This window comes from Vipera berus (assembly GCF_964194415.1).
Source record: "Vipera berus genome assembly, chromosome: 5".
In the NCBI taxonomy this organism is placed as follows: Eukaryota; Metazoa; Chordata; class Lepidosauria; order Squamata; family Viperidae; genus Vipera; species Vipera berus.
In genome coordinates, this window is record NC_138207.1 from 22,432,328 (window position 1) to 22,445,248 (window position 12,921).

Here is a 12,921-nt window from a genome sequence, read left to right on the forward strand (position 1 = left end):
CCAGACTAAAGTGAAAAAGTTACAGGAAATGACTTAACATGCAAACGTTTAGGCACTTTTGTGGTTTGTGTATCTTTAACACAGGCATGTCAAACTGCCGCCCCATGGGCCGGATGCATCACGCCAAAACCACGCCCACCCCATTGCCGGCAATGGGGAAAAAGTTGTTGCGTGATGTTGCGGGTTTGGCATGCCTGCTTTAACAGAGCAGGAGCTGACCCAGTGTCTGCAGAGTACAAACTAAAAAGGAGATATTTTGCCAAATTTGAATGCATATTTACTTGCATAGTATATGCAGTTGTTTACAGATTCAGTTTTTAAAGTATAGCAGATGCAAAAAAAAGGATCCCTCAGTCTGGTATTTTGTAACACCTCCTTTGGCAGAAAGAATAATTAACAGATGTTTTCCTATTCTTCCCCTTCCTCTTACTGTATTTCGACTGTTTCAAGAAACATTAATTCCTTGAAACAGACCCGCTAGCAATCTGCTAGTATTTGCATGCTTCAAAATCACCCCATTGATTTCCCCATGTGTACTAAACACTTGACCATGGCTTCAAAATGAATCATATTACCTTTTTTTAACCATTTTTAAAAATTTTTTTATTTTAATCCCATTTATATCCCATCCTTCTCCGAAGACTCAGGGCGGCTTACAATCTAAGCACAAATCAATGTGCTTAGCAATAGCCTTCATTCTATGTATATGCCTGCTTATTAGGGCTTTCGCCCCCCCCCCCCCAAAGCGGCATTATTACAAAGTCAGCTTATTGCCCCCAACAATCTGGGTCCTCATTTTACCTACCTCGGAAGGATGGAAGGCTGAGTCAACCTTGAGCCTGGTGGGATGCGAAACTGCACTAATTGCAGGCAGCTGGTGTTACTTAAGGAGGCATTAGCCCACTGCTCCACCAAGGCTCTGTATGCATAACTTGAAATTGCAATAAATATAATAAAGATATTAAGAGTACATCACACATCCTTGTCTGATTAGTTTTGAATCATTTGCAAAGCATTCCATTTATTCTTATGTATGTTTTACTTCCATATGCAGCATTTCTTATAAATGGTAAAGACACTATCTGTTACTTTTTGCATATTTGGAGCAAGCAAAGTCTAATTTTACTGCAAATATGCTCAAATTTTCCTTCAAACTAGGATCTCTAATATAATGTCTACCTTGAAAGTCACTTTATTGTTGCTTGCATCCCACCAATTATGAGCATATGCAGTGTTCTGACATATACTGGTAGTTCTCAACTTACAACCATTCATTTTAGTGACCATTGAAATTTTCAACAACAATGGGAAAAAATGACTTACAACCGGTTTTAACAGTTGTAACTGTTGCGGCATCCCCATGGTCATGTGATCAAAATTTGGGTGCTTGGCAGCTGGCATGTATTTATGACAGTTGCAGTGATCTGGAGGTATGTAATCACCATTTGTATCCTTCCCAACTGGCTTCTGACAACCAAAGTCAATGGGGGAAGCCAGATTTGTTTGACAACTGTATGATTCAATTAACAATTGTAATGATTCACTTAATAACTGTGGTGAAAAAGGTCGTAAAATGGAGCACAACTCACTTAACATCTATTTTGCTTAGCAATGGAAACTTTGGGGTCAATTGTGGTCATAAGTCAAGGACTGCATATCTTGCTGTATTTATTTATCTTGTTTATGTAAACATTCTTTTCTATTTTTCTCCACTATTGATCAATGTTCAATAGACTTCTTAGATGCCTGCTGCTCCATTGTTTTGCATTTTTCCATTTCTCTTTAATTTGCATTCCCTTCAGTAGTACTTTATAATTCGTATGAATATGTTAAGATATCTAAAAACCTAATTTGATTATTTTTTTCTGATAGTTTCATGGTGAAAACCTGATAATAATGAAATGATACTGAGTATATGATCTGAGTCATTTTCGAAAAAGAGTTTTGAGGAATTTAAGGTGAATTAACTAGAATGGTCAGTGGTGAATGCCAACCTTATCTCTCATAACAGAAGTCACATTTGGATTAAAATTCTTAATTTTCATCAGCTGTAATAGGTGGACTGGAATGTCCAAAAGCTATAGAAAACTGAATGTATAGGAATATAAAATTTCTGTTAGGTCAGGTTAATTATCTTCCCAGTTCAATATTCTGTTTTTTTTTAGCAGTCAAGTCTTATGCTTCCAGCAAGCTTACAAGTGAGTTCCTTAATAGTAACTTTGCACTAGTGGTTTATCCAGGATAGCAGGCATTGGCTGATGAGTAAGGAACATTTAACAAGCTGTCATCGCTAATAGCTGTGAAAATCTAGCACCATGTTCATTTCTGTAGCTGGTTTAATGTGATGACTCTCATATGATAGCATAGCAAGTTGTGTAGCTTGATTATATCATGTGAGAAGTATTTTCTGTTGCCCTAAAACAATATGAAAATATTGAGATTGCCAGAATTCTGGAAAATAAAGCACAGGCAGTTAATTAAAATACAATGCAACAGGGTGCAGATTGTTAATTTGATATGACCTCAAATTACAGGAATTGTTTACAGGTTACATTTTGATAACGATTTAAAAAATCCTAACTGATTCAGTTTATGATTCACTTTATTATTATTTTTTACAGTTGAGGAACTAGAAGAGAAAGAGTTACAGCTATATTGTAGCGAATCAGGTACAAACACTGTATATTTTGCAATATTGTCCAGAGTTCTGGAAAATGGAGCACAGGCAATGAATTAAAGTTAATTAATTAATTAATTAAACAGGGATGGGAGATCTAAAACGACACGGATCGTTCAAGTGTTTTGATAGCAATTTTAAAATTCCTATCTGGTTCAGTTTATGATTTATTTTTTTGTTTGCTTTACAGCTGAAAAACCAGAAGAAAAAGAGTTACAGAATGGTGGTGAATCTGGTATTGATCCTTAGAACATAGTATATGTTGCAATGTTAAAAAGTTTTATGTTTTAAAAAATATAATTTTGTTCTATTGTTTCATTTTAGAAGTTAACATCCAGCAATGCTGTAAACATTGCATAATCCAAAAAGTAGGTTTGAAAATTTCAAGTTGCCTTAAATCTTATTTCATAAAGGTACCACTGATATTTCAATAATTTATTTTTTTCCCTTTTAAATATAAAGAAGCAACATGAACAAGTCACTCCCAGAAGATTTCTGAAAGGACAGTTTTGGTAATTTATTGTTGTTATATTGTTATTGTTGTTGTTATTATTATTGGAAACATTACTGGAATTGTTTTCTTTTTTATGTTTACATGTATATAATTGTGCAGGTCCAAATTTATATATGCATGCTATCAATTAGTAAAGGATCTGAGAGGATCTGCTGCTAATTCTACATATTCACTTCATTGCTCAAGTATTTTGATGGAATAGGAAAAAAATGAAGGAAAGTTATTGGTTGATAATTATAAAATCAAGAACATTCATATAAAATTGCTATATATACCTTATTCTTCTAGCATACTGTTTTAGGCATTTTAGGATATATCTATATATAAGTTACATATCTATATATCTATGTCTATCTGTCTGTCTATGACTTCATATAGTTCAGAGTATTGTTTATTCTGGAATTATGAAAAGGAAGTCCACTTCATAGAAGATGGAAATTATGAATTTTAGCTTACTGTTACTAATTAAAAGACATTAAAATACATTTATTATCATTATGTGAAGTGTAAGAAACATAGTGTAAGTGGCTAGTACTATCATGTACACTAATTCTACTAATTATATTATGCATGCTAATTATATATATATTTATTATAAAAATCAATAAAATTAGTGTACTCCGGGATATAAAAATAGCCTTTTTATTACTGAGCTAGGCTATATCATATGATATTAATATATGATATTAATTAATATATGATATTAATACTTCTAATTATATTAATAGCTAATGATCTGTTTGCTAAGGGTATATAACAAATATAACATTTGTGATTTTCATCTTTTTGTATTGTTAAGGAATGGTTTGCAGGACAACAACTTTAAAACATTTTAAAAGTATCTTACTGCTCATAGGCAGAAGAATTATGCTAAGCACCAATATTCCATATTTATTTAGAAAGATAAAAAAATGTTAACTATCATTTGATGATATTATAGACTGACAGTTATCTTTTGTATGTCATTTGTTTAGCTTGAAGTTGGACGGTGAAGGAACTTTTGAATGTACAGCGACAGGGTTAATTTTTGAAGTAACCAGAGCTGTCACCATTGAATATTCAGTTTTGTCTTGGACCAAATATGCTGCTTATGTTAAAGATCCGTGGATTGTTGTGGGCCCTATATTTGATATCAAATGTACTTCTTCTGTTCTTACTTCCATTCAGTTTCCACACACCCTCTGCCTGAATGGTAAGATTCATTGTAAGTACTATCTCATATATTTATGTATTGTGGCACATTCTTTAGAAAGTTCTAACATTTTGGAATTTGTGTGCAGATCATTTGTCTGAGAAGGCCTTCAAAGTATTCCATTTCAAAAAGAACGGTCCAGAATTTGAAGGCTCCATTGATCATTCAACCACACATGTCAAATGGCACGTGAGCTCACTGTCTCCAGTTGGACCAGTAATTGAGAGATATGATCCAGTTTATTATCATGGGGTAGTCATTTTATATAAAGTTATCAACAATCATCCTTCCTTGAAATTCCGTGTGTATATAGCTACAAATAACAATTCATTTATAAAGGTAAGATCAACTTTTTAAAAAAACAAATATTGGAAAATAAACTCTTCATCCTTGTTAAAAGCTGTGACTATAAAATTCTTTCTAGTGGGTACTTAATAAAAAGTTCTAAGAAAGTGACTCGGTTTGACTCCCTTGCCATTGCAATTCAGTGGGTTGAAACTCATCTCAATCTGGATCAGCTGAGTGATATTTAGGAGACAGAAATGCCATTTCCAATGAAATTTTATGCTTTGCTGCTTATCATTATTTTATCATTTTACTGTTTGAATTTGTGTTATATATATATATATATATATATATATATATATATATATATATATATATATATATATATATATATATATATATATATATATATAATATTCAACTCCATATGCTTTTAATATGCTTTGAATGTACTTTTAAAGGTTTGGTCTCTAACCTAAAATAAAATAAAGTAGTAAAAAAATTTGCTCAACAAAGGCTAGGCAGACAATTAAATTAATTGCTATGTTTATATCTATTTATTTCTATCCCTCCTTTATTAATTTTATAAATAACTCAAGGCAGCAAACATATCAAACACACCTTCCTCTTCTCCCCACAACAGCTTTGTGAGGTGAAAAAGGGCTGAAAGAGAGTTATTAGCTCAAAGTCATCCAGCTGGCTTTCATAGCTAGGGCTTGACTAGAACTCAAAGTCTCATGGTTTCTAGCCTGTTACCTTAACCATGAGACCACATTGGCTCTTATATATCTCTGAACATAACATTTCTAGAATACATATCCTCAATATAACCAGTTCTGCATAACATTTCTAGGGTTCCTACATACATGCTCACAACTGGGAAAGTGCAATCTCTTTCTAATAAAACAAATGAACACAAAATGAGGATATAATATAATGAATGAATTTAAAATACTGAGCAGATAATCTAGCCCCTTTTTAGATTGAAATAGGTTGATAAAATGTATATCTAATATGTCTATTATTAAGATTACAATTTTATATGGACAATTTTAAAGAGGTTTGGCTTAATTTTTAGGATATATCCAAAACTGTAAGACGATCTCTTAATAAATTCATTAAAATTGAGAAACCTCCTTGTCATAAATTACTGCAAAATGGAAAGAAATACAGATTAACTAGTGATCCAGAAGCTGACATAACCCCTGAGGTATGTTTCTTCTTCTTTGATAATTGGTTTGTCAACATATGTAGAGTTTGTGAAACATGAAAATGTCACCATTTGCACTTCCAATTTTAGGGCAGTTGTTATTTTAAGTGAGATCTAGCCTTTGCTACCATAATGACATGTACAGCAAAATGCTTTATTCATTCATAAAGAAGAATACTTTAAAGAAGAAAAGTATTTTGTCACAGCAAGCAGACTTTTTTTATATTTCAATATCCCTTTTCTAGGAAATTCAGTTTGGAGATGACTCCACCCTGGCAGAGAAGCCTTTCTTTGAGGTATATTTAGAACAGCCGATGGAACTTATGTTATCTTTGGTGGATTTGGAGTCTGAGGAAGTTGTGTGGAAGGCAAAGCTCAGAGAATGTAAGCATATATTGAGCACAATCCAGTGTATGCTGCATGGATCTAGACATTTTAATTAAACATTTAATAATGAATTGCAATTAATAAATTTGCCTACAGTGAGAATTTGTGCACTTTAAGTTACTTTGGGTTTGATTTATTTTTCTAACTAAAATCAGCTTCTAATTCTAAAGCTCCTACAAAAAAAATCTACAGAATAAACATAAATATTTTTAAATTTGTCATACGAAAAATTAGTTTGGGGATTTTATGTAACTACACAAGGTGAGGGAAAATTAAGGCAACGATAAAGTCTGCCTGTATTATGCTGTGTTTGCTGTTTTATGTGGTTACCAAGCTATCCTTTGATCATTTTAATATGTCTGTGGCTTGGTTCATGGAAAAGCCTTTGCAGCAATTGCGAATACGAACACCTGCTTTTATTTGAATGTAGTATTATTTTCTTTCTAATTTTAGATAGGATTATCATTGTGGGGCATAGCTATTTTTAAGTGATTGACCATCAGTCATAGATAATCTATGGAAAGTTCATTTAAATAAATTCTGTCTTTACTGGCTAGGACACAAAGTACTTAACACAACACAAAGCACTTTAACTTTTACAGTCTATCATATGGTCTTATTTATTATTTGGATTTATATACCGCCCCTCTCCCGAAGGACTCGGGGCCTTCACTATTTTGGAATGACTGGACACAAAGTACTTAACACAACACAAAGAACTTTAACTTTTACAGTCTATCATATGGTCTTAGACCTTCACTATTTTGGAATGACTGGCTGTAATCTTAACAGTTAATTCTGTCTTAATTGTAGTGGAACAACTTGCAGATAGATTTGAGGCTGGCCCACTCGTTTTTTCAGTTTAGGAGTTGTCTTAAAATATTTCTGTTTATTCAAATCTTTGAATGGCATACTGTATACATTTTTAGAATTAATAAATTAATAGCAAATTCAAGCTCCATGAAAAAAATGGTGTTTTCTTATTTATTATATGTGAAATGCTGACTGAAGTCAGATGCAATGATTTTATTTGATATCATGAATATTTGGCCTGTGTGCTTCGTTTTTATTTATCTGATGTACTGTAATTCCAGATTTCTTACAGCTGAGATGTAATCCTTGGGAAACAATGAAACAAGATTCTGATCTTTCCTGATTGCTCCTGGGCAAAATTAAGGAAGGGAAATGTCATGGAAGGTTTCATACATTCTCGTCCCCACCATATAAAGATTAAGAAATAATATCTTATTTCCCCTCAGCAGTAGTAGCGAATTTACATTTGCAGGAAAATCTTTACTAACGATGAGTTTCGGACAATTTAGCTGATTGTGAACCAGAAATCTGCATCCCCAGAAGGATCACTTTTTTTTTTTGAAAAGTGACTATGTACACTTCATTTCAAGCATTTGAAAAAGCTTCCCATGTGAGGTGATAGAAGCTCTCCATTGGGACAATTACAAAAGCAAGTCTAGAAATTGTAATTTAATTTTTAAAACTTTCTTTATTTTTGGCTGATACTGATCCCTTCCTTCCTTCTTCACTGAGTTCTAGAATGTGCAGAAAAATCAGAGTAATGAAAGACACAAACACTAGTTTGCCTGAGTTTTATTGGAGGAGGAGCAAAGAAAAAAATCAAGCAGTTTTTTTTTGTACAGAAAATAGTTCCTTCTGTTTCTTTTCCAGTTCTCTTCATATGCTTTACAATTCAAGGAAATTGATTTCTCTTGTGATTTAAAAACTTACTGCAAAATGAAAAATGGGCCCTCCTTTTTCCTTTGCTCAGGTTCATTGCATTTACCAAAGGTTTCTTGCATCCTTGACATTGTAGGTACTGTAGCAAAATTACCTTGACTTTCTTCTTTTCTGCAATGGTTGAAGTAAAATTTCATGTATTCTTAGGACATAAGAAACATTATGTATTTTGTCCTTTTCCTTTTCTATCAGATACAGGGCAGTTGACCCTCAATAACTAGATGTTTCTGTTTTAACTAGGTGTTTTTGAGTAGTAGGAAACTCAACTTTTATGTATATTTGCTTGATTAGTTTCTGCTTTATGAAATTCTTTGAAGATGTAGGTCATATATTTTTAAAAGCTATAAAATAAACTTATTTGTACAGTAAATGCCTATTTGACCTGCATTATTTATATCATTCTTTAATTATGTCATTCTTTAATCAGTATTGCAAATTACTTTACCACATGCTTTTTTTTTGTATTGAATAGCCGATTGGACTCTACATAACCAGAATGATAATGAGCAGGAAAAATCTTTTAACTGTAAGTGTTTGGAACAGATCTGCTTAAAATTGGTTTTGTATACCATATCTTTACATTCACTTTTCTATTACTTCTCAGATGGGAGCATTCATGTGTCTTTGCAACTATAAACATTATGTTGTGATTCAGCGTCAGCCTGTGGTTTCGGCAGCTGAATCGGACAATTCTGAGGAGGAGGAGGAGGAGGAGGGGTTTGGAGAGCCTTTGGTTGCAGATGCATCGCAGAGCTCTCAGCCAGGCCCCTCCCGTCTTGTTCCTCCTCAGACCCAGCTGTGTGAACCTGAAAGTTTAGACGAAGACGATCCACAGCTGGCTTTGTTCAAGGACGCTCGAAGCAGGAGGCAGACAAGCAGAAGTGAACAAAGAAAATCAATGAGGCACCTCGGGAGGAGGCAAAGAGAAGCCACGCCCTGAGACTGTTGTTTAAAAGGGAAATGTGTGGGAGGTGCTGGTTGCTGAAGGCAACCGTTTGCAGAACTTCTGATATAGTCTCGGTCTGTATTTGTTTTACTCTGTTTTGAACTGTTTTGTTTAGTTTTTGCAAATAAATTTGGTTGGCTTAATTCCAGCCTATTGAATATAACAAAGGGGTTGTCCCTGACATTTCTGCAGGGCTGGTTGTAGGCTGGAACAGAACACATTATTAGGTAAAGGTTCCCCCGCACATGCGTGCTAGTCATTTCCAACTCTAGGGGCCGGTGCTCATCTCCATTTCAAAGCCGAAGAGGCAGCGTTTGTCCGAGGACATCTCTGTGGTCATGTGGCTGGCATGACTAGACGCCAAAGGAGCACGGAACGCTGTTACCTTCCCACCGTAGTGGTCCCTATTTTTCTACTTGCATTTTTTACGTGCTTTCGAACTGCTAGGTTGGCAGAAGCTGGGACGAGTAACAGGCGCTCTGTTATGCGGCCCTCGGGATTCGACCCGCCAAACTGCCGACCTTCTGATTGACAAGCTCAGCGTCCTAACCCACTGAGCCACCGCGTCCCTTATAAACATTGCTGAAGCACAACTCAGCATTATAATAATGCTTTTGTTAACCTTGTGTTCTATCTTAAGAAAAAATATATAATCCAGCTATGGTGTCCTTAATGTTTTATTAATGTTTTATGAAAGGTGTAGGAGGCAGACAAACGATGTTTAGGGGAAAAGATGGTGATCACCAGTTAAAACTGGTCAGAAAAGCATGTTTGGGGCTAAAATATAATCCAACACCAATTTTTTACAAAGGCATATCTTTTTTTCATAGAATTGTCCCAACCAAATTCAAGGCAGAGGCTTTATACATACAATAGCCATCAACTGTAAGGTTGACATACCTATTATGTAGTGGAAACAACCCACTACAAATAGACCATTGCACCCAAAATATCTTCACTTGAAGCCCAATATTTCTATACTTTTAAATCTCTCTATGTCTATAGCCAGATACATTCAAGTGTTCCAGTGTCAGGGTTTGTGTGCATTAATACCATCCTAACCTCTGCACCTAGGACCTCTGCTTTAATTTCAGAGAATTTAAATTTCAGGGCATTTGTTTTGATGCCAACATGTTAAGTGGACTGATGCTGGTTGAAGCCTAGCATCATTCAGGGCACCACTGGTTTCACATCCCTAGCTGTGGTAGTGTTCCCTCTGAATAGGCAGCACTTACATTTCTTCAGATATTGGCTGATTCTCAGTCACTTTAGTTGCAGTTCTCATCGCTTGAAATAGCTGCTTTGGAAAATTACTTTGAAGTTAGTTTGTGATGGGGTATGTGTGGGATTGAGAACAAAGGACAGTTTCACTTAAGGGTCTTGGGATGGTACATATGTTTAGAAAGCATGAAAGACTGTACACTTTGATTCCCTGTTGTTGTTTTGTTTTTTGCCTTCCATGCTTTAGGTGTTGGAAAACGAAAAGCTACCACCAAACTTAAAGATGAACTTTGCTGTAAGCGACAAAAAATGGTAGACATTTCAGGTAAATATTTCGTGTACTTTTTTTAAAAAAGTGACTTTTCGTTTTTCCATATTGTGAAATGATGCATTTTAAATAGGATTAACAATCTGAACTATGGAAATGTAACGATTGAATGCATATGTGATCAATTTTAATCCTTGTTTTTATGTAATAGTAATGTATTTGTAAATGTCCACAAGAGGGAGATCTTTGATTTCTGTTACTTTGATGCTTTTAAATGAATTATAGCAGAGACAGCTTTCATTAGTATATGAAATAAAGAATTGAGTTTCAACCCTCATCATAACAAGTATAAACAATTTTAGTAATTTTTCTCCTCCTAATGTACAACCAATAATCTCTTTATCCCATGCCCCATCTCTATCTATAAACAAATCCATAAAGCATCATCATTTCAGTCCTTATGTCAGTAAAAGTCCATTAAGGATTGTGAGAAATACCAATATTTATGTTAAACTTGATCAAATAAGCCAATTTTATAGTCCTTCCTTTTATTTATAACAATCTTAATCTTTGGTATATTCATATCTGTAAATATAACATAAATAAATATCTGGTCACTCTCTTGGTTTATTATTTATGATTCCCTTTTGATTTTTTTAAGCCAATTTATTTTGTATGTCCACTGAAACATCTTTCCATGTCATTCTTGTTCTCTGGCCGCAAACCAAGAATTAGATGTGATGATTCTTCCAAGTTGAGTTCTTTATTGTTTCACACCTATAGACAAAATCTTGCCAGACTGAGGACTCTAAAATATACTCTGCGAATTATCAGGGAAAAGCTGTCTTTACCTTTTTTCTCTCAAACATAACACCTGGTCTGAGTTGCCTCTTACTCCCCTAGAATACCCCCCCCCACCCCCCTATATGTGGGCTCCTTACTACATTCCATAACTCTTTGTAGTCTGTCATTTATATTCATAGTTGTGGCCTGATTATTTTCACTGTTGTCTCTCACTCTATCTTATCAAATAAAACTTGTTGCTCTTCTGCCATTTATTCTAAAGCATCTTTTGTACACATTTTATCCATGATGATGTTATCTATTCATTTGACTCCAATTCTTGGTGATTCTATGGGCCAGATCTCCCCACATCTTCCTTTGAGCTCTTCTATGCTCTGTTTGGTGTCAGCTTTGATATGGTCCAGCCACCATGTTCTTTGATAGCCTGATTTCCTTTTACTACTAACATATCCAAACATAGTTGCGTTCTCCAGTGAATTCCCTGCATGACATGGCCAAAATGAGTGAGAAGCAGTTTTGTGATTTTTGCCTTCTAGTGACATGTCTGGTGTTATGTGCTCCAATACTTGCTTGTTAATCACCTTAATCCAAGGAATATGTGGGAGCTTTCTCCAGCACCACAGCTCAAACAAATCAATTTTCTTTTAAGGTCCAACTTTCACAACCGTAGGTAGCTTAGGGAACACAACAAAGTGAACTAATTACATTTGGTTGCCAGGCTGATATCCTTGCTTTTCCATCTTTGGCTCAGGTTCATCATTGCTCTGCGACACACTGCAATCGACTTGCAATTGACATCTTATTTCTGTGCTCATTCTTCTCTGCGGTCCTAGAAAAGTGAATTTTTCCACATATTCTATCACTTCACCTTCAATTTCTATTTTGATGTTTCCCTTCTTCGCAGTAGTCAAGAGCTCGGTCTTTAGAAGTTCAGAAAGAGATCAAAATTCTCACTTTCTTCTTTGATTTTCTTGATTAGATGTTCCAGGCTTTCTTTGGTTTCTGAGACAAGAGTTGTATTATCAGCATATTGAAGATTGTTGATATTTCTTCCACCAATCATTACCCCAATTTTTGATTCTTCAAGAGCTAGCTTCCTCATGATCATTTCAGCATGCAGGTTGAATAAGAAAGGGGAGAGAATGCAACCTTGTCCCATTCCTTTCTCTATCTTAAACTAATCAGGGTCTCCATATGGTATTTGCTCAATGACTTTCTGATTTGTGTACAGTGATTGCACCAACTTGATCAAATGTGCTCGTACCCCCAGGTCTTGTAGGGCTCTCCATAGCTTCTCATGATCAACATAATCAAAAGCTTTCTTGCAGTCGATAAAGCACACATAAATGAACCTTTGATGTACACAAGATATTTCCATGATCCAGCACAGATTTGCAATATAGTTGTGGGTGCCACAACCACTTTGGAAGCCGGTTTAGACATCTGGTAATTCCCTTTTGATGGTTGGTCTAGGCATTGTTGTATATTTTTTAAGTAGAACCTTGCTGTTGTGAAGGATGACAGCAATTGTGCGATAATTAGAGTCATACTTTTTTGGGCAGTGGAATGAACCCTGTTTTTCAATCCTTGGTCATGCACTGGTTTCCCAGATTGTCTGGCACAGGTGTCTAATGACTCTGGGTGGTACAGGTCTCAGTAATTCTG

The 12,921-nt window shown here is 34.9% G+C and overlaps 1 protein-coding gene across 1 annotated transcript in view; it reads left to right on the top strand.

The window, feature by feature from the left end:
* Positions 1-12,921, top strand: part of LOC308669356 (NACHT, LRR and PYD domains-containing protein 1b allele 5-like) — a gene marked incomplete at its 5' end in the record, with an annotated part of 33,583 nt that overhangs the window by 11,821 nt on the left and 8,841 nt on the right. The window contains 10 exons of the mRNA XM_081329992.1: positions 2,622-2,669; positions 2,868-2,900; positions 3,002-3,045; positions 3,140-3,189; positions 4,166-4,383; positions 4,472-4,722; positions 5,747-5,878; positions 6,124-6,262; positions 8,490-8,543; positions 10,432-10,509. Of these exons, the coding sequence (XP_081186118.1) occupies positions 2,622-2,669; positions 2,868-2,900; positions 3,002-3,045; positions 3,140-3,189; positions 4,166-4,383; positions 4,472-4,722; positions 5,747-5,878; positions 6,124-6,262; positions 8,490-8,543; positions 10,432-10,509 (1,047 nt within the window). The remainder of the gene's footprint in view (positions 1-2,621; positions 2,670-2,867; positions 2,901-3,001; positions 3,046-3,139; positions 3,190-4,165; positions 4,384-4,471; positions 4,723-5,746; positions 5,879-6,123; positions 6,263-8,489; positions 8,544-10,431; positions 10,510-12,921) is intronic.